At 38.5% G+C, this 23,240-nt stretch overlaps 1 protein-coding gene across 12 annotated transcripts in view; it reads right to left on the bottom strand.

Moving 5' to 3' along the window:
* LOC306879986 (pumilio homolog 2-like) overlaps window positions 1–23,240 on the bottom strand; it is a 75,685-nt gene that overhangs the window by 25,837 nt on the left and 26,608 nt on the right. For 5 of the 12 annotated variants that reach the window (XM_079433227.1, XM_079433231.1, XM_079433230.1 and 2 more), the window contains exons 6-14: window positions 22,527–22,699; window positions 18,810–19,104; window positions 10,492–10,585; window positions 10,174–10,278; window positions 9,931–10,073; window positions 5,576–5,687; window positions 3,676–3,816; window positions 3,198–3,500; window positions 1,215–1,442 (exon numbers count right to left, since the gene is read on the bottom strand). In XM_079433227.1, coding sequence (XP_079289353.1) covers window positions 1,215–1,442; window positions 3,198–3,500; window positions 3,676–3,816; window positions 5,576–5,687; window positions 9,931–10,073; window positions 10,174–10,278; window positions 10,492–10,585; window positions 18,810–19,104; window positions 22,527–22,699 — 1,594 coding nt within the window. The remainder of the gene's footprint in view (window positions 1–1,214; window positions 1,443–3,197; window positions 3,501–3,675; window positions 3,817–5,575; window positions 5,688–9,930; window positions 10,074–10,173; window positions 10,279–10,491; window positions 10,586–18,809; window positions 19,105–22,526; window positions 22,700–23,240) is intronic. The other 7 variants (XM_079433223.1, XM_079433233.1, XM_079433224.1 and 4 more) reach the window with 2 other exon arrangements.

Raw genomic sequence — 23,240 nt, 5'->3', positions numbered from 1 at the left:
CACGCACGTCCATGTATAATGCTTCTCATTGCTATGTGAAAATAATTGTGTAATTGGAACAGTTTGTTGGAGCTGATCTGACGATATGAATAAAAGAGAGAGAGAGATGCAGAACGTGTGCAGAGCAGGGGGATGCGAGGAACAGTATTAAGAACCTTAGAACATATGAATCATTTGAAACTTGTGAATTCATTAGAATAGTTAGAAGACAGAATCGCGATTCATATATGAATAGATTTTTACGTGAACCCCTAGTTTTCTCTTCCTCTTCTCTAAAGCAGCGCAGCATGGCCTCGCCCCCTTTGCTGCTTATTCCCGGGGGCGGGGTTTATCTGGGTTTGTGACGTAATGGACCCGGGAAGTAACTGGTTGTAGTCCCTATGAGCCATTTTTGTAGGCATTAAACTGCCAAAATGAGTAAATGTAAAATGAGTGTTACCCTTGGCTTTATTAGAAAAAATATGATTCCAAATGCACACAAACGTCCCAGAATACTGAGTGCTCTGTTGGGGTTTACTTCCTTTTTATTAAATATTTATTTATTTGTGAAAAATACTTTGTCATCTAAAGTATAAGTATGTTTATTTAACAAATGTATTTTTTAAATAAATTTTCTAATTATTTAAAATTTCTTAAAATTAATTTTATTATTTCGGCTTTATATCGGCATCGGCTGTCAAAAAACCAATATCGGTCAACCACTATTCCTAGTATGCCCACACATTCTATTATATTAATAGGGAATCGTAGGATTTCAATTAATACATCACATAACGAGTCAGCGTTTTTATATCTGAGGTCTCCCTGTATATTCTTACAACACAAACGTCCTAAGTATGTAAATGGCTATTTGTTTAATGTCGCGAAATAAATTTATTTTGTGTTGCATCAGTTACATATATCAGCAAGTGCGCAGCAGGCACACACCTTAATTTCAATAAATTAAATTCGGCTTATCCTGGCCGAAAAGACCATAAACATTGCAGATAACACCTAAAGTAAAAATTTTATTACATACACATTACAAAACTAATCCTGTGTGACTGATGCACTTCAGATCGAGCAATTTTAGGTCAAGGTTTTGGCTGTCAGTCAATGATGCCCTCTGTCAGCAGGGAACAGTAAGATGGCCGCTCGAGCACTTCCGGTTCACCGTGATAGATCAGGGAAACAAACTCTGATTTGGATAAATCAGTTGAACTAAGAGATCATACCCAGATGGAGGCTGGATGAGGACCCATGGGAGGAGGGCAGAGAGGGTGGAGGTGTCAGAGGGGAGTGACCAGGCGTCAGTCCAATGGGGCTGGGGGAGGAGGAGTATCCTAGGCTGTTGTAAAAAGATTGGCCAATGGGCGTCAAGCTACTACCACCACGTTTATACAGGTCAGAGGTGGCCAAAAGGGAGTCCCGACGGGTTGCGCTGCCGCTAGTGGAACTTGATACTGCAGGAGTACAAGAGTACAAAAGTACAAAAAAAAAATTAATAAAAAAAAAAAAAAAAAAAAAGAGAAAGATAAGATCAACTGAGCACAACTGACAAACTGATCTACTATGACAACCAAATCCATGCGTCTCAAACTCTATTCAGTCTGTTTCTTCACCTAAAGCAAGAGTATCAATTTCTGAAGCTCAGATACTCAATTCCTGCCATTCCACATCACATCAGGAAAATGCAAGACAAATTTCAAAGGCACACATCCCCCAAAGAATTTCACGAAGATACTTCAAAAACAGCACCAAAACATTGAATTCTGGTTATTTTGGGAGAAGTCTTTCCCCCGGTTTCACAGACAAGGCTTAAAGGGTTAGTTCACCCAAAAATGAAAATTGTGTCATTAATCACTCACCCTCATGTCGTTCCAAATATAACTCGGGAACTTCACTGTCTGTGAAATTGGGCCTTTATTTCTTAATTAATCATATTACGTAACAAACATTAAACATGCAAAACTTTATATATAAAATTGGCAATGGTGTGGTTGATGACAAAAACATGTATTTATGCATTGGAACTCTGTTATAGTACAGACTATTACTGTTTTTATTAAAAATCTTTTTATTAAAATGTTTTGAAAAAACAAAAAGATAATGCACTATATTCCTATTTCCATGGCTACACAACAAGTTTGACACTTCAATTTGATTAATTTAATATTCTAATTCTCGAATATGTAAGCAAAGGTATTTTGCGATTTAAATAGTTTTATAACGATCATGTTAGTTGTTAGTGCATGTTTGTGTAAATGCCGCACAGTGACAGTCTGAGTGCAACATGCAAATCTGTCACATGCCACAAAACAAATAGCCATGCTCCTGACGATATACTGAGGTTTTATGAATCGAATCAATCGTTCTGTGTAAGAAACTGAAAATTATTTACAATATTACCTGTAATCCATAGCCTTAGGTAACGGGGAAATTCGATTCTTTTACACGAACTGGTTCTTTTGAAGTTGAAGTTAATTTCAATGAACTGGTTCAATCATGCAATGACGCAACATACCTGTACATGCAATTGTATTATTAAAGCACCTAATAATGATGTGAAATATGGACGTTTTAAATTCATTTGAATGAAAATAAAGTGAATAAACTAGTCTTTAGCAGCCCACCTTTTTACATAATGAGAAACTATTACAACTTTAATTTTGCCCCTTCATTCAAGAAACAGACATCCCTCCATTTGCAGGGGCTGTGGATTAAGGATAATTTTTTTTAATAATGTTTAGTTTCTAGTACAAACCAATCATTTCTCTTCATAATCGTTTAATCTTCATAATCATGTTGTTGAAAACACTGATAAATGACAAGCGCTGAGTAAGTCCATCTCAGGCTCAGTACCAGCTAAAATATGAAAGCCAGTTTAAATTAAACAGTTCATTAAGTTACAAAGTTTAAGAACACACTGATGTGACACGTGTGAAGGGCTAATACTTAGAAGGAAAGCGCTATTAACTGATTGATAGGCAAGCGTTTTGTTTATTTGTTACAGAAATTAATTGCCAGGCCACATGAGGTGGCGGGCCAGTTTTGGCCCATGGACCTTGAGTTTTGACACGTGACCTAAAACATACTGGGGCAGATGTCTATTTAAACAGCATTCTAATCAAAATGGAACATTAAAAGGGGTCAATTTTACACACTTTTTTTTTACTTAACAGTCACTAATGGATGCAAATGCAAATGGTGCAACAAACCTGAGGAGCCAAAGGCACCAAGTGCAGAGCCTAGCCCAACACCTAGTGATCCACCAGTGTTGCTGAAACCCAGAGAGGTGCTAGGAGGTGCCGCACTTGTATGAGAGAATAGCGAGCTGCTCTGGGAGCTGGGTGCCACTGAGCCAGAGCCATAGAAGGAGTTGGAGGGCATGCCACTAGAGGGTGGATGTGGCTGCTGCTGAGGTTGAGGCTGCTGGGGCTGTTGGCAACCCATGGACCGGTATAGACCATTAGCAGGACCAGACATGCTGTTACCAGAACCTGATGCAGATGCAGCTGCAGCTAGACAACAGAGGATGGAAAGAAGTCAAAGAAGGAAAAAATGTAATAAAATGAAAAATGTAAAACAGTTTGGTAAACAGAATTTAAAAAAACACAAAAAAAACAATACATAATTAAATGCAAAGTCCCGAAAAGGTTTTCAGTTCAAAGAGAATGCAAAAACAAGCATGTTCACCAGCTTGTGCAGCTGCTGGGTTGATGAGGAGAGGGGTTTGGACAAGCCGGACAGGTCCACCCAGGCCAGTGCGAGCTCCAGGACCCATAACCAGTGCTCCATTCTGATCATAGTAAGCAGCCGGTGCTAGAACTTGGTAACCTGATCAAAACATAACAAACAAGGGTCTGAATCAGCGTCTTTACAAGCTTAAAGACAAAAAATAAATTTACATTTACATTTAGTCATTTGGCAGACGCTTTTATCCAAAGCAACTTACAATTGGGATTCAGCAAATAAAAGGCTTTACTTCAATGTTCCCTCTCCTTTTGACCAAGTAAATTATTTTAATTACTTTTAGTTGTTGATTACTAGATTTGGGGGGGGGGGGTCAGCCCTCCCCCCGCGCGCGTTTAGACATCATGATGTTAAGGGCCTAACGTTACTTTGTTTTTGTACGCGAACGCGCAGCCTTTCAAAGTATAATCCATTTGAAGGTGTATGCGAACGCAGGCGGCCGGCGCACGCGCTCTAGAAAGCTTCAACCATGTTCAGTGTTTGCTCTATTTTTCCCCGTTAAGTCATGACTGATAACTAATATTTTTTTAACTCTTTTAAACCAAAGCTGAGCGGTCTCAAACCCTCTCGCTCACAAGCACTTGTCAATGTGAGTGTCTGTTGTTGCAGTCTCAGCTATTTTGATGTCCATCTCTTTAGTTTCGTTTTCAACTGTGAAACAACGGCCCGGAACAGTGTTGCCACCATGTGGAAAAACTGATTACTGTTAAATAACTTCAGTGCGCATGTGCGTCCTGAGCGTACAAAGTACACTCGTGATCCCCCCGCAATCCGCCGCATCCCTATACCGTGTATGGAAAGAAAATTACATGTACTACAGAACTCCTTAAAGGGAATAAATACGAGATGAGAGGAAAATATATATTTCAATACTTTCTCTCACAGTTTTATCAATGGGTAATTGTATATAAAATTGCGGGCATCAGGGATTATGCCTGGCATTGAAGCTGCTTTTGAATGCACAATAGCTTTTTAGTTTCAGTTTCGAGATTCGTGATCGCATGTACCGTTTATACTATGGAGCGGCAGTACTTGAATGTTTTGTTTGCACTTTATCAGAACTGCCTCATATCTACTGAATAGCAATATGTTAAAACTTGTGTTTAAAGAAAACTTATCAAAAAGGGTAACATCATTTTGTGTTATGTTACGTTATGTTAAGTTACATATTCACTTTTTACAATGGCAGGGCCTGCCATCTTGTCTTTTTGGCTTGTTGTTTCTGATTGCACTTTAACCAAGGGGGAAATCCAGATTAAATCCCAGAAGGGAAAATCAAAACAAAATGAAGTTAAAACTTTGAACTATTTCTGTGTCATCGGCAGATTGATTTTAATCATAAATCAGATTTTTTTCTTAGGCCGTATCGCCCAGCCCTACTACCAGCAAAAAATATAAAATTCACTAAAGACATTTAAAGGTGGTGCCCTATTTTGAGCCAACAAGAAACAATTCTATTTTAGTTTTTTCTGTCACAGCTACGGACTTATTTTGCTCAAATCTCATCTCACTCGCTAATTAAGGATGGACGTGATGGGCGTGACAGACTTAAGAACTGCCAAAATGAGCACAAAAGTTGTGTTATTTGTTGTGTAAATGCAGGCAGACCCCAGATAATGTGACATATGTTCGCTTCATTAGACCTCAATGTATCTTCTTTACTGTTCTATTGGAGAAAAAAAGTAACCCACACCTTGGATGACCTGAGGGTGAGTAAATTAACAGCAAATTTTCATTTTGGGGTGAACTATCCCTTTAAGCACAGCCTATGATATGAGGAACAACTAACCCAAGACTACCTGCACAAGTTAAAACGGGAAGAAAAGGTCAAAGCATAACTCACCTGGCATGCCTGTGAAGGCCAGCGCTGGATTTGCAGCAGCAAGGGACTCCTGCTGACTCTGTTGGCTCTGGCCAGGAGTCAAAGGTCGCTGATTGGTCCCTGCACGAATCACCTGGATTGGGTGAGGGAAGAGTTATAATACAACCTGAAGTAAACCACTAGCCTCTAAAGCTACTAGTTTCTTTAATTCACTATTCATTTTCAGTAATGTCAGCCTGAGTTGAAATGTATTTTAATGTGCAGGGGCCGGTTGCACCAGCTGGACGTACACCCGGTTGTAAGACTAGCCTGGACGTAAAATGCACTTTAAGTCATGCGTAGTATTTATACCCGTTGCACCATCTCGGCGTAGTGCTACGTCTGACACTAAATCTTACGCCTTGTCAGAGATTGGTGTAAAGTGAAAACTCATGATTTGCTCGGACATTATTTGTTTTTAGGTTTCATGTCTGTTAGGTAATTATCACTGCAGACGTGAACTGTAATGTTTGTGGTCTTTTCGGGCAGGATAAGCGATATCAATCGCGGAGCTCGTGTTGACTACAACACTCTTGTCGACAATAGCCTAATTGAACCAATATAAAAATATTTATGTACAGCTTGTAATTATGCAGTAAGTCATGGCACTCAGTATCTGAGGAGCTCTTTGGTCTTGTGACTGAAAGCTTGTTAAATGAATGTTGCTGTGTCAATACTAGTTTAGCAACAACAACTGTTTTTAATCATGTTACAGTAAATCAAATCATGACTACAGTAACACTGAATAAATTTTGTTTGCATTTTAAATTTCTCAGTACAAACTCATTTACTATTTGAACCGTAAAGCTGTTTAATGGCATTTTCAGACCTGCACATTGCTTACTTTGCTCTAAAACAGGGACTAACATTGTAGCATTTTCTTCTTGGTTACATTCACTTTCTCAAGGCAACATCACAAAGCATAAGTAAATGTGTTCATGCAAGTCTTACGATTAAAACTGCCCTCTCATTGGTTAGTTTACACACCTGTTCATATTCCAATCATTGCACCCATCAAGATGGATTGACAGTTTAGCTCTGCAGGCTTATTGTGGCTTTATCTGCATTCTTCTAAGCTTTCCATTCATATAAGATTTCATGACTAAATGAACTAAAGGAGAAAATGCTCCCAAGTTAGGAAACAAATGCTCTAACCAAGCACGGTGTGAAAATGGGGCCGGGCCAAAGATGACTTAAAGGCATAGTTAACCCAAAAATGAAAATTCTGTAATTACTCATCCTCATGTTGTTCCAAACCCATAAGACCTTCGTTCATATTCGGAACACAAATTAAGACATTTTTAATGAAATCCGAGAGAGCTCTGACCCTCCATAGGCAGCAAGGGTCCTACCACGATCAAGGCACAGCAATTTAGTAAGGACATCGGCATAGTCCATGTGACATCAGTGGTTCAACCATAATTTTACGAAGCTATGAGAATACTTTTTGTGCCCAAAGAAAATTCTTCTCCTCATCCCGTCTGCTGTTGCGTGCCACCATTGTGGAGAGTATCGACACATGCATGTGCTTTCCTCTACATGTAAACTATGCATGCGCATGCTGTCCTCTGCTCGTAAACAAGGCACACAGCACATGCATGTTCAATGTAAGGAGCAGCACCCACAAGTGTTGTTTACATGCAGAGGAAAGCACGCACATGTGTCGCGATACTCTCCACAATGGTGGCACGCCACGGCAGACAGGATACGGAGGAGAATAATTGTTGAATGAAGTTGTTATTTTTGTTTTCTTTGCGCACAAAAAGTATTCTTCGAGCTTTGTGAAATTACGGTTATCTTGATGGAACTCTCTTCTCATATACTTGGATCTAACGTGAAAACTGTAAATTCATGGCATTCAGCTTTTAATGTTGTGTCTTCTTTTCTAAAATCTTTGTAACAATTATTTTGTTATTTGTTTACCTATTAATATGAATTAATGTGTTTATTATTATTATTTATTTTTTGAGTCAACCGAGGGGTGGAATGCGTTGGGGTGGGTTTTAAATTTGTACAGCTCGTTTCGTTTTTCACTGCGGGGCTGATAACAGATCTCTTTGGAATGCAATTCAAAAGTGTCAGTCGTTACCATGGTAACAAGTGTTTCATGCACACACACTCTACCACCACGGCTCAGCACGGTTGTCTAACCGTGCCGAGAATTCCGTGCCGAGAGTGGTTTGTAATCATGTACCAGGCTCACGTGGAAATACAACTGGAACCGTACCTGACAGTTCTTAGAACCGTTCAGCCCGAGAGTGGAAAAGCGGCTAAAAATATCTTAATTTGTGTTCCGAAGATGAAGGAAGCTCTTACGTGTTTGGAACGACATGAGGGTAATTTAATTATAATTACTGTAGTTACTTTTTTAGTTTTCAGAAACTAGTAGTGCCCATAGATTAAATACGTTTTGAAAAACAAAACTAGGGCTGGGGGCCTTTGAACATTCTTATAAATTGAGAATGATCCACAAAGACTCTTGTCAAAAAGGTTGAGAACCACTGGTCTAAATCAGCTAGGCAAATTAATTTCTGGTTATGTGTTACAGATGCATTTAGGTGATGAAGACTGGATATAACAACATTGTGCATTTTAATATTAAAAATAACCCTGTGTGATTCCACCAACATGTCTTACTATATCCACGAGTTTACAAAAAACAAGTGGAATTTATTTTCTGCAGTAATCGACATTATGCCACAATTGTTGTCAGTAGCCTTGGTTCAGTACAAGTTAGCGCTATCTATTTATCTCTTTCAAATCCTCCTAAAAGTAATGTCACACAATGAACGAGGCTTAAGGGCTGGTCAGACTACACTTTTCAATCCACTGACTTTCATTCTTTCGCATTCAAAGAAGTTTTGCACTGTGCTGTAGGGATGCGCGGTATACCGGTACTGGAAAAATACCGGTATATATTATATTTCAAACGGTACGATATCATCATTTTGCTCAATTCGGTATTTCATACGCTGCAGTTGCGAAATGCTTCCCAAATTGCTGTGCAACCGGTAAAATGTGACAACAGAACAACGCGATGGATCAAACAGATTAAACTATCAACGCACCCGAAATTAATAAACAAAGAGAACATTAAAAGTGAAATATGGCATTACTTTGGATACAAAACAGATGACAAAGGTGAACGAACTTGCCTTACTGCACCTGTATGCAAGCATTGCTATAAATCATGCGTTTCCACAGAGACAACACATTAAACCTTTTTAAGCACTTGTCGCTTGCTCATCCTGATCTTTTCAGGTGAGTGCATCATTCATAAATTCAGATTTAATTTGAATAACAAACTTTTATTTACAAGTGATCAACGCTCATACAGATGTGATACAGTAAGATCAAACGTGCATGTGAGACACGCTAGAACCAGTGAAGTTTTGGTCACGTAATATATGCACTTGCATTTCATACAATCGCATATTAATTGGATTTGAATTGAGCAATAATTTTGCTATATTCATTTTAGTATCAATGATATGAAGGGAATGTTTCTGACGCGCTGTCGACCGCTAATAAGAAGCAGCAGAGAGAGTGAGATTTATTTCATGCCTTTTCTTTGGCTGAGTCTGAAATCTGAAAACAATCTGAGCGAGAGAAATAATAATGTGATTTTGAATATTACTTCGTTAGAATAACACTTTACAATAAAGCAATATTTATTGCCTTAATTGCGCAACTTCAGTTGTATTTTTTTTCTTCAAACTCAGTCAAAATGTAACCTATGTTCCCGGTAGGTCAGACATTTTGTTTGCACTGAAAAGATAAGAAGATTTGAATACATTTATTTTCATCTTATTACTTCAGTTAGCCTATTTTTTTTTTCTCCAACATCAAAATGTAACCTGTTCCCTGTAGGTTTTTTGTTAGTTTGATACAAAGTTATTAAGATATGAATCTATTTTTATTATTATTATTATATTTAATAAAACTGTTCTAAATTCACTTATCTTTTGAGGCTGGTTATTTGTCACCTATGGTATCGATTTAGTATTGATACCGAGGTATTACATTCTGGTATCGTACCGAAGCCAAAATTATGGTATCGAGCCATCCCTACTGTGCTGCATTCCAAAGTTCAACTCTGACCTACGAAATAGTCTCTCATGAAACCGTGAGACCAAGAGAAGCTCGATATGTCACCGCATCAATTTAAAGAACACACATTTAAAAACTGCACGTTATTGTGTGTTGAATTTAGGTTTTTAAAAAGATGCTGCAGAGTGTGACGTCATATCACAACCATTGCATTGTCCAAAGAAATTTTGTATGATCAAAGTCTAGTGTGACCAAAGCTTTATATATGTTGAGATAATGTCATCAACCTGCTGTCCCGGTCCTGGACCTTGACTGGACGCCTGCTGGTTGGCGGAATGACTGGCAGCAGCTGCAGCCGGTTGTTGGAAGAGGTTGGCTGGATACACGCCCCACGGCACTCCATAGTACTGAGGAGGGACTACGGCTGGACCTATGGAAAAACATGAGCTTTATACTGAGGACTCCATATTTAAGATCCCAGGATTGTCTATAACATGGTTGATATTTATAAAGAGTGTACATGTGTATACCTGCAAGTGTGGCAGCTGCTGCCAATCCTGCAGCGGTGTAAGGGTCTGTTCCAGGAGGGGCAGCATTGATGATGTAAGGGTTTGGCAAAAACGCAGGTGCAAGGCCTACCGGAACAACAGGCCATGTTCATTTCAAAGACTGCCTGCACAATGAAATTACTACTACTAAACTACGAAACTACTAAACCCTCAATTATTAAACTTTTACTGTGTCTTCTTTTGCCCTCTTAAAACAAAACAAAAAATTATGGTATAAACAAGATATAGGAGACAGAGTGTCTCTGGATGAAAATACAAGTCTGAAAGTAATAATGTTACCAAGGTGTTGCTGTTGGGCTGCAGCAAGGGCATACTGTTGCTGCTGTGCTGCGGTCAACTGCTGAACTGTAAGATGACTGGATCTCTGGAACAACTAAAAAATAAAATTAAAAAAAAGGAAAAAAGATATGCCACCGATATGATTTTTTTTTTTACAGAACATCTGACACAGATAAAATGCTTGCCAATGGTGTAATTACTTAGTTTGTCCAGCAGAGTGCACTCCATTGTTTTCTACAGGCAACCCAGGAACCCCACCAAAAAAAATTCATATTTTACCCTCCAGAACTCACAGAAATGTGATTGGGCTAGTTTTGAGTAGCAATTGGGTGGGTTTTGTTGTGAAAACCTGGCAACCCGGCTGTAGTGCCACCAGCCAACCATTTATTTTAGTAAGGAGGTCTCTTGTTCGGGCAGCGGCAGACAAGCAGTCAAGCGGTGTCTTCATGGCAAGATGCTAACTAGATTGTGAAATATATTACTTCCTGTAAAGTTAATAAACAATGACCCCACAAGTTTGCCACTTCAATATAAGTCCAATATAACATTAACTCCGTCTCTTAAAACTGCCATTTTCTGCCATTTTGCCATGATCTTGCTTATCACATCGGTCACAACTAATTTCCTAAGTCAGCATAGTTTGTCAGTACAGTAAGTAACGTAGCAGATTGAAAAGTTAGTATCTTTCTGCAGTTCAATAGACGGCAGTGTGGTGGTGACTTGAGTCTGTTGAATATAATTAAAGGGTTAATTACTTTACACATTCCTCACAGATGAAGAAAAAAAAGCGCATAGTCATCGATAGGCAGAATCGAAATTTTAATTTGACGACAACACGTATCCGATTCCTGACCTTAAGTATCCAATTCTGGAATCTGAATCGATTTTCGATCCCAACCCTATGTGTGAGGGACTGACAGATGAAATAGGAGAGCTGACATTATCGAGTATGTCACTGACTTTGCAAAAAACAAACAAAAACACATCTTGAGAGTCCTAAAGCATTCACTGCACGATGAAGCCTGATTATATTGCAGTTTGAATGCCCTTATAATTCAAGCAATGAAAGGAAAAATACCCATGTACAACCCGAATTCTGGAAATATTGGGATGTTTTTTAAAATTTAAATGAGATGAAAACTAAAAGACTTTCAAATCAAATGAGCCAATATTTTATTCACAATAGAACATTGAGAATATAAATGTTTAAACTGAGAAATTTTACACATCCACTAAATGAGGTCATTTCAAATTTGATGCCAGCTACAGGTCTCAAAAAAGTTGTCACGGGGGCAACAAAGGGCTGAAAAAGCAAGAAATTTGGAAAAGATTCAGCTGGGGGAACATCTAGCAACTAATTAAGTTAATTGACATCAGGTCTGTAACATGATTAGCTACAAAAGGGATGTCTAGAGGCAGAGTCTCTCAGAAGTAAAGATGGGCAGAGGCTCTCCAATCTGTGAAAGTGCATAAAAGGATTGAGGAATACTTTAAAAACAATGTACCTCATCGTCAAATTGCAAAGACTTTGCAAATCACATCATCTACAGTGCATAACATCATCAAAAGATTCAGAGAAACTGGAGAAATCTCTGTGCGTAAGGGACAAGGCCGAAGACCTTTGTTGGATGCCTGTGGTCTTCGGGCCCTCAGATGACACTGCATCACTCATCGGCATGATTTTGTCATTGACATTATTAAATGGGCTCAGGAATACTTCCAGAAACCACTGTCGGTAAACACAATCCGCCATGCCATCTGCAGATGCCAACTAAAATTCTATCATGCAAAAAGGAAGCCATATGTGAACATGGTGCAGAAGCGCCGTCGTGTCCTGTGGGCCAAGGCTCATTTAAAGTGGACTGTTTCAAAGTGGAAAAGTGTTCAAAGAGTCCAAATTTGACATTCTTGTTGGAAATCACAGATGCTGTGTCCTCCGGGCTAAAGAGGAGGGAGACCTTCCAGCGTGTTATCAGCGTTAAGTTCAAAAGTGATGTATGGGGATATCTGATGGTATGGGGGTGCATAAGTGTACACTGTATGGGCAGCTTGCATGTTTTGGAAGGCACTATGAATGCTGAAAGGTATATAAAGGTTGTAGAGCAACATATGCTCCCCTCTAGACGATGTCTATTTCAGGGAAGGCCTTGTGTATTTCAGCAGGACAATGCAAAACCACATACTGCAGCCATTACAACAGCATGGCTTCATAGTAGAAGAGTCCGGGTGCTGAATTGGCCTGCCTGCAGTCCAGATCTTTCACCTATAGAGAACATTTGGCGCAAAACACGTCAAAGACGACCACAAACTCTTCAGCAGCATGGAAACCTATATCGGGCAAGAATGGGACCAAATTCCAACACCAAAACTCCAGAAACTCCTAACCTCGATGCCCAGATGTCTTCAAACTGTTTTGAAAAGAAGAGGAGATGCTACACCATGGTAAACATTCCCTCGTCCCAACTATTTTGAGACCTGTAGCAGGGATCAAATTTGAAATGAGCTCATTTTGTGCATAAAATTGTAAAATTTCTCAGTTTAAACATTTATGTTATCTATGTTCTATTGTGAATAAAATATTGGCTCATGTGATTCGAAATTCTTTTGGTTTTCATTTTAATCAAATTTAAAAAACATTTCCGGAATTCGGGTTGTAAGTTATGTTTTAATATTCATTGCACAATGTACTTTTCTGAATATCAGAATATCATGAGCTGTAAGCTCTACTCATCAAAATGAAAACAAAAAACTTGAAATGTTTTACTTCACTTTTTGAAATGTTACAAAAAAAAAAAAATCTCATTCTAATTTTTTGAGATGCACCTGCATATATACAGTATCTCACAAAAGTGAGTACACCCCTCACATGTACCAGCGAGTACACCCCTGAATTTTTTTTGCATGTCTGTCACACTTTAATGTTTCAGATCATGAAACAAATTTAAATATTAATCAAAGATAACACAAGTAAACACAACATGCAGTTTTTGAATGAAGTTTTTTTATTATGAAGGGAAAACAAAATCCAAACCACATGGCCCTGTGTGAAAAAGTGTTTGCACCCTAAACCTGGTTGGGCCACCCTTGGCAGCAACAACTGCAATCAATCGTTTGCGATAACTTGCAATGAGTCTGTTACAGCACTGTGGAGGAATTTTGGCCCACTCATCTTGGTTCTGTCAACACTGCATTGGCTCTCTATCAAACATCGTATAGATTTTAAAATCTTGTTAATTACTTAATTAATGGCTTAGCTCCTCAGTACTTGAGCGAGCTCTTATCACATTATAACCCTCTACGTCCGCTGCGTTCTCAAAACTCTGGGCATTTGATAATACCTAGAATATCAAAATCGACTGCGGGCGGCAGATCCTTTTCCTATTTAGTCAAGTCACCTTTATTTATATAGCGCTTTTAACAATGTCAATTGTGTCAAAGCAACTGCACAATATCAAAAAAGGAAAATAATGTGTTAATAATGTAAAATGAAAAGATTAAAAAAAGATTTTCAGTTAAAGGCATTTCATTATTGAATTCAGTGATGTCATCCTCCAGCTCAGTTCAGTTTAAATAGTGTCTTTGCAATCAGGTCGACGATATCGCTGGAAATGAAGTGTCCCCGACTGAGCAAGCCAGAGGCGACAGCGGCAAGGAACCAAAACTCCATCGGTGACAGAATGGAGAAAAAACCTTGGGAGAAACCAGGCTCAGTCGGGGGGGCCAGTTCTCCTCTGGCCATTTAGCACCCAAACTCTGGAACAATCTACCTAATACTGTTTGGGAGGCAGACACACTCTGTCAGTTTAAATCTAGATTAAAGACCCATCTCTTTAACCTGGCTTACACATAACACACTAATGCGCTTCTATTATTCAAATCCGTTAAAGGATTGTTAGGCTGCATTAATTAGATCAACCGGAACCCGGGGACACTCCCCATAACACATGATGTACTCGTTACATCGTAAGAAGAATGGCATCTACGCTAATATTTGTCTGTTTCTTTCTTATTCTGTTTCTCAGTCCGTGTATTAAAATACAATAAAACTTAAAATAAAACAAATAACTAAAAATATAATAAAATACCGAACTACATAATACTATTATTGTTAGAAATTGCAACAATATAAAAATAATGACTGAGCCTGGTTTCTCCCAAGGTTTTTTTTTCTCCATTCTGTCACAGAGGGAGTTTTGGTTCCTCGCCGTTGTCGCCTCTGGCTTGCTCAGTTGGGGACACTTAATTTTTAGCGATTATCGTCAATTTGATTTCACAGATACTATTTAAACTAAACTGAGTTAGACAATGACATCTCTGAATTCAACAATGAAATGCCTGAAAATTGAGTGTTTAATCTTATTATTATTAGGGATGTGCGCTACGAGTAATTGGACTGTCGTTTAAACAGAAGTTTTGTATCTTTGTTTTTCGACATCCAAAGCACCAGCTCCGAACCAGTAAAAGCGGTTCGTAAGTAGCACCAAAACATTGCTGGGCTAGAAGGAAGAACCGCTTGCGTCAGGGGCTGGGGGCGGGGTTACCGTGATCAACAAGACGAACAGAAACTTGGACCGCCATATTTGAAATAGCAGCTAAATGCTAACACGTTTGATTCGCCGTGTTTGGATGCCGATGTAGGTTCGCAAAGCCATGAACATCAATAACAACGCAACGTCCGCCATTGCTGATAGTTTGTTTAGGCTTGTTCGGGATGGATTGGCGCTGCGCGGACCGTTCGGTGCGAGGCATATCGGGGTGCTGCGGGAGCGACTGGAAAGCAGACGGCTCTTTATGCTTTTGGATCGCTCTCGCGGTGCTTTAGTGTGTTGTTTGCGCTGATGCACCTCGAACAAGCCTGTTGTGCCGCGCTAGTGAACCGAAACATGAAACGTATTCAGTGATGTAAGACCTGGCTCTGTATTGGCTTTCTAGCCTGTGGAAAAGCAACCGGTTCTTAAAGGGTTCGCCAGTTGAACTAACTAAGAACCGGCTATAGCACTGGCTCTGAACTAGCACCTGGAACTGCTTAGGTGGAAAAGGGGTAACAGTCTACGCAACTTTTTCATCCCTAATTTAAAAAAAATCTCACACCTTGCAGGTCTTTCGCGTGGTCATTTTGAGCTTGCCGCAACTGACATGAAAAAATGCATTAGAGGTCTGTGGTAAAAATGTAGTTTCTGCCCAGAAACACTTTTAGAAATATTTATATATTTAAATCTTTTTCAAAAGTTTTATTTTAACTTATCTAAAATGTTTTAAATGTAATGTTAAAATGATGGTAATTTGAATTATAAAATCATCATGTTTTTTTTTTTTTCTCTCGTGTAATCGACTATTGTTTTCAGTGTCGACTAGTGTTGTCACGATACTGGAATTTCTAACTTCGATACGATACCTTGAAAAATATAGATTTTCGATACCATGGAGAAAAAAACTGCCACAATATTAAGGGGGTATTTTTTTAATTTAAAGATAAATGTAACAAGTCGAGAACATGCGGTATATTTTACATGAACAAAAAAATGTCTTGAGATACTGCATTTGTTGATTTATTTATTAATCTTTTATTAAGTTCTATTTGTTGATATTCTCATTTGCTTCATAACCAAAATATTTCCAGATATAGGGCCCTATGAAATCCGTTTTATTTTTCCCCAAATTCCGTTTAGTTTTTTTCTACATTAAATTTTTTCCATTTTAATTTTTCTGGATTCCATTTTTTTCCATTAGAATTTTTCTGGACTCTTTTTTTTAAATGGTCAAATTAAATGCTATTAATCTAAAAGCATGTCTAATTCATGAAAATTATACAATTTAACATTTAATTTATTTAAAGTGTAACAAAAATGACACGTTTAGGGCCGTATGAAATGTTTTATTTTTTTCTCACCTTATGTTTTATTGTTACCAAATTCTGTGTTTTAGCATGTCTATTATTTGAATGCATACAAACAATTTTTATTTATTCTTACAGTAGCCTTATGAAATGTGTTTTCCCCCTCAGAAATTCTGTGTTGTGTATTTACATTTTACTGGATATCAGATGAAGGCATAAAACAATTTTAATTAATTTATATTTGAATTAATGAAAATTAAACATTTACATTTTTGGCAAATGAAGGGGATTTACTATTAAAATAAAAATATTTTGTGATTATTTCTTTTTAAAAAATTAACAGTAGTACTAAGTAGTAGTACTATGTACATTCTACTAAATAATAGTAATATAGCCTATTTCTGGCACACGGTCTTTAATAGGCTAAGTTAAACCAAACTTTTATTTTGACGGGTTGCCGTGAATACCTTTAAAGTTCTGTGTGTGTATGATATGACGCTAGTTTTACTCAAATTAAATGGTAAAATGCTCGTAAAGTGCCTTTCAGATCAGTTCTGGAGATGTATTTATGTCCTCATTGGGACGGCAGACGCTGAAATCACCGCGAGCGCCACATTAGTAAACAAAACCGCACGTGCAGCACATTCACACAGAGACGCGCAGAACATGCAGGATTCATATTTAAATCGACTTTTGCAGCTTAATATTTACAGATACTAGTCCATATCGCGATTTGATTTAAGTGTAATGACCTACTTTTGATTAATTCATCCAAACTTTGACAAATTCCATGACATTCCGCGTTAAACTGTAAATTCCGTTTTTATGACTGGATTCCGTGCGCTTTCTCTGCATCGCGGAGATCATAGATCCCTACAGATAGCGCTCCTGCTGTGTTCTTTAACAACCAGAGCAGTCATCTTTCTATTCACTTCACTTTTGCTATTTAACCAGAGCGAAGGAGACGAGTGCGGTCACGTGTGGTGCTTGTCCACGCGCCTTTGGAGAGAAGTGAAAGTGACAGCTCGGCTAGTATCGGTGTATCCATACTTCGGGAAATTAATATTGGTACCGTTCAGATATTTCAGTATCGATATTTATCGAAATATCAATATTTTTGACAACACTAGTGTCGACTAGTAGGAGCTGTACCGTTTAGTCGACTAGACCCGCACATCCCTAATTATTATACATTACTGACACTCTATCCTCCAATTTGATACCGTTAAGTGCTTTGACACAATCTGTATTGTTAAAAGCGCTATATAAATAAAGGTGACTTGACTTGACTGATTGCAAGAAAACAGACTAAAATACAAAAGAAAGAAAACACGGAGCAAAGTATGTTAATATTTATTGGAATTTCTTTTATGTGAATAATACGGTCTCCTCGTTCACACGCTTTCCATTTTTTGGCATTTCTTACTTTCTTCTCACCGGCTGCTGTTTACACGACGTGCGTTTCCTGTTACTGACGTGACATGAGCCTCGCTGCTCAATTTCCGATTGGCTGTCTGTTGCCAAGCATCCAGCAGCAACAAACACTCCATTTCACACTGAACAAACTTAGCACCGCAAATGCGGTTCTAACCCTGCTCCGGAGCAGGGTTTCTTTACCCGGGGTTAAAAGCGGTGTTTAGAACGACGATAAGCCGGGGTTAAGTGCAGTGTGAAAAGCCCTTCTGAATTGTAATAGAATAGTAAGGCAAGTGAAGATTCACACCTCTAATTACTATTGTAATGAACAGCAGGCAGAGAAAACGGTAAAATTTTCACTTCAGTGTGATTGTTTCTGTGAACAACATAAACGGATGCCTTTTGGCCTTGCTTTTCTGCACTTTAACTTTGCACGACTCCGTCATTTTCAATCCCTCTCATACTGCACAACTGGAGCTGCTTTTAGCAGGTGTGACATCAGTGCTGGCGTTTGGTAGAGATGAGGACTGTTTCCACTAAAACTGCACATCGTCTCAGTTTATTACATCAACATAAACGATGTCGTCGCAAAATATTCAGGAAAAAAGGCATTACGTGCAAATTTTGTAAGTCATAACATGTAAATAGTCGCCAGTGGTGACTTCAGCAAAAACTTTTATTAAATGAATATTTTGGGTTGCAAATGCGACCTGCAGCCTGGAGCCCTGAAAATGAAATAATAATGTACCAAAATGTTGTATAAATTAGCACAATGTAGCTGGCAAGTACTACTCCGTTATAGTGGCAAAAAAGGTTGTTGCAATAGTTGCAACTTGGTCCTTGATTTCACTTCTTTCCCTCATTAAAATTCAAAGTCCCACCCACACATTATTTCAGCTGGACACTATTTCACTAAAACATGTCACATTAAACAAGTAAAATGCAATGCAAATGACGTTTCAAGTCGTCAAGACATTGACCCTTCATACTGCAAAAACAAACAAAAAGTAACTTTAAACAAAAGTAAGTGTAAATATAATTATAAACTGCAGGTGAGCAGTTGTACCTGCTGTTGGGAGTTGTAGTCAAACAAGCCGACTGGAGTACCAGATGAGTCCACCTGGATCTGGTTCCCAGCATAGTCAAATTGGAGTGACTCCATGCCTGCCTGATGCTCCATGCCGCCCATGCTCTGGGCTTCCTGGCTCTGGAAGTCCTCGGTGGGAGATTTGTTTGTGACAGGGTTGGGTGGCTGCAGAGTATGCGGGTGGTGCTGTGCCATCATTTCCAATCCGGCCTGACTGGGGCCCAACCGGTCTACTGCCTCTGTGGGGGAAGCCTGGCGACTGCCTGGGGTAGGGCTGTAGGAAATAATCAAAGCATGAATACTTCACTATCATAAAACAAAAAGAAATCAGTGACATTCTTACAGTTTCACTAATTCCTATTCTACTCTATTATTGAGAAGTCGTGGCCTAATGGTTAGAAAGTCAGACTCGAAACCCAAAGGTTACGAGTTTCGAGCAGGAATTGTCGGTGGCTGCCCACTGCTCCGGGTGTGTGCACTTAGGATGGGTTAATGCAGAGCACTAATTCCGAGTATGGGTTACCATACTTGGCCACGTCACTAAAGGCCGAATTTTAGCTTTATTTAGCTTAGTTTTAGCTTTTAACTTTAGCTGGATCCATACAGGTCTAGTGTCAGCCAACAAAAAAGCCTATAAAGGTTCAGGGCATACATTTATTAGGTACTTAATAGCAAGTAAGTTAACTGGTTTGTCATTCTACATGTCTGTCAAAATTGCTCTTCAACTTGAATTTTAAACCATTCTAAACCAAAAATGTTATTTTTCTTTGGCACACACTGGCAATAGAATTGCCATTGGCTAGTGTTTGTGTGTGTGTGTGTGTGTGTGTGTATGTATGTGTGTATATATGCACACACACACACACACACATATATACACACACACACACATACACTGTCCTCCATAAGTATTGGGACAGTAAAGACAAAATAGCTCTGTTGGCTGTGGAGTCAAGACATTTGCAAATATGATTAAAAGATGATTATGAGACAAAGCTACAGAATGTCACATTTTATTATTAGCCGTTTCAACACATACATATTTTACCAAATAAAAGGCCAGCACTTTTAGAGCTCATTGATGTGAGCATAAGTAGTGGGACAGTTGAACATAAACCGCTGGCCACAAAAGTGAGTACACCCAAATAGGTTGTTTGACAAATGACTTTGAACGTGGAATGGTTGTTGGTGCCAGACGGGCTGGTCTGAGTATTTCAACAACTGCTGATCTACTGGGATTTTCACGCACAACCATGTCTAGGGTTTACAGAGAATGGTCCGAAAAAGAGAAAATATCCAGTGAGCGGCAGTTGTGTGGACGAAAATGGCTTGTTGATGTCAGAGGTCAGAGGAGAATGGACTGGTTAGAGATGATAGAAAGGTAATAGTAACTCAAATAACCACTCATTACAACAATTTGCACAGGCTCACCAAAATTGGACAATAGAAGATTGGAAAAACGTTGCCTGGTCTAATGAATCTCGATTTCTGCTGTGACATTCAGATGGTAGGGAGAGAATTTGGCGTAAAGAACATGAAAGCATGGATCCATCCTGCCTTGTCTCAACGGTTCAGGCTGGTGGTGGTGTAATGGTGTGGGGGATATTTTCTTGGTACATTTTGAGCCCCTTAGTACCAATTGAGCATCATTTAAACGCCATAGCCTACCTGAGTATTGTTGCTGACCATGTCCATCCCTTTATGACTACAGTGTACCCATCTTCTGATGAAATAGTCAGACCAGCCCGTCTAGCACCAACAACCATTCCACGTTCAAAGTCACTTAAATCCCCTTTCTTCCCCATTCTGATGCTTGGTTTGAACTTCAGCAAGTCGTCTTCACCACATCTACATGCCCAAATGCATTGAGTTGCTGCCATGTGATTGGCTGATTAGCAATTGTACCTAATAAAGTGGCCGGTGAGTGAGTGAGTGAGTGAGTGAGTGTGCGCATGTTTATGTGGACACAAATCTGTATAATGACATGGGTATGACAGAGGTATTACAATATGAAGGTGGTTTATGAGGACACTGCCCATGTCCCCGTAATTCAAAAGGCTTAAAAAAAAAAAAAAAACATACTAAATGGTGTTTTTTTGAAAATCTAAAAATGCACGAAGTCTCCCGTGAGGGCTAAGTTTAGGTGTAGGGCAATAGCACACACAGTTTGTTCAGTATAAAAACCATTACACCTATGGAGATGTATTACACCTATATACATACAGTGAGGTCAATAAGTATTTGATCACCCTGTGATTTTGCAAGTTCTCTTACTTAGAAATCATGGAGGGGTCTACAATTTTCAGCATAGGTGCATTTCCACTGTGAGAGTCAGAATCTAAAAATAAAAATCTAGAAATCACATTGTATGATTTTTTTAACAATTTATTTGTGAATTACTGTGTCAAATAAGTATTTAAACTTACACAAACCTGTTTCCATTTTTGCAGGAAAGGGCAGCTCACTTCTTCTGAACATGCACAATGTACATTTATTATTTATTATTAGATTTGTTTGCCTCTCTCTCTGTGCCCACACTGTATTTTGATGCAGCTAAATTCTCAATAAAACTGTTTTCATTGATATATTTTACTGTTTCTGTTGTCAGACAACAGAATGAATATGAAATAGTGATTGAAACATGACCCATTAAGACTACATAACCAGCTCCCTTCCAAAATGTTAATCTGCACAAATTCTGATAATCGAGTTGTCGTCTGATGAAATCAAATACACATACGATAATGACAATAGCTGTGCTGTGATTTCAGCTATACTTGCATGTAAAATTAGAGAAGCAACATAAAATCTGTGTTTAACAAAGCGATGCTCCTCTCCACCACTCGCTGAACAGAGCAGACGCACAGAGAGAGAGAGGTGCGTGTGCGCTGGGAGAGCAAGACCTCGCGCTCGTGCGGCAGTACCAGCGAGTCTCAGTAACTAAATAAGATTTGGGCAAACCCTAAAGATGTGTCGCTTGGCACTTTTTTGATGAGGGGGAAAAAAGTCGCTAAAAGGGTCTGCAAACCTCATCTGCCTCAATCGAAAGCATATTTATTTACACTGTCTGAATCGTTACTCTAATCGTTACGCAATCGCGAATTTTGTCACTGTTTTGGAGCAAACTGCCCTATAAATAACCTTAAGACTAACATATTGATACTAACACCCAAAAAAACTCAAATTTTGATTTCACGGGGACTTTAAAGGCTAAATAACTCTAAATGAACTCCACTATTTTGACAGGACAATACAACAAAGAAAATCATTTACATGTAGCACATCAAATCTAAGTGCCAAGTAAAATTGTCTTGCTCCCTCTTTTTGCTTGTGTGAGAAAAACACTGAACGCTCTCAGCTAAGTAACAACTAGTCAGTCACCTTCACTAGAGTTTACGGTACGCCAAATATGGTGCACATCCATTGAGATGAAATAAAACTGTGCTTTAAAGTGAAAAAAAGGGAAGTGAAATATCTGTGCTAAACATACACTAACTCAAACACTGGCAAGTGAAATCTAAAATTATTAGCCAAAGCCTAACGATAGACATTATTTGATAGCCTAGCATGGAAATTTAGTTGCATATGCAAGTGATTTACTCGCATTGTAGAGGGCTGTTGAAACACTTTTTAAAAGAAAGTTACAATTTTTTGTTAATACTGTTACAAGTTTAATGAGCAAAAGAAACATCATACTTGAAGTCTTTACAGTCGCGATCCATCCCATTCAGCAATCCTCTGGAATTTGCTATAGAGACATCCCCTTCATCTCCAACTTTCATCTCAGGACTTTTGTCTTCTTCAAATGGAGAAGCCTTTTCTTTTGAATCACCTTTCTCCCTGCCATCTGGATCTGCATCTGCTCCACCCTGGAATCACCAAAAATCAAGTTAAACAAAGCCATCCCTGAGGCCAAATTACTTCAGATTGTGTATGAATTATCTTAATCTAGTCTAATACCCCCCTCTACAAAATACCACGTTACTCAGTAAATATTCATTCATGGCATTTCATGTTTAAGCTTTCATCACTATTGTGTGAGGAAGTTTCTAAAATGCAGTTGATTTGACACAGAATGACCCTATTTTCAATCATTTCTATTCTTGACCGTTCTTTTTTCATAATTTTGGCAATAGAACTGTTAAATGATTGATCTTGAGAGGAGTCCCTAGACATAAAAATTTGATTCTCATGCTGACACAAAATCGAGAACTTGACGGGTAATTTTTATAAATTGCAGTTTGATGACTATTTTTCAGTTGTTTAAAAGATAAAGGCAATTATCAATGTTTGATCAAATGGTTAATTTTCCAATAAAAGATCATACTTTTTTTTTTTTTTTTTTTACATAATTTGTTACATTTAATCACCCCTTTGCAGATTTTGAGCCATACAAAGATTTAAAAATAA

The sequence above is a fragment of the Barbus barbus genome (genome assembly GCF_936440315.1).
Source record: "Barbus barbus genome assembly, chromosome: 14".
Classification (NCBI taxonomy): Eukaryota; Metazoa; Chordata; class Actinopteri; order Cypriniformes; family Cyprinidae; genus Barbus; species Barbus barbus.
This window is presented reverse-complemented; position numbering and strand designations above follow the sequence as displayed.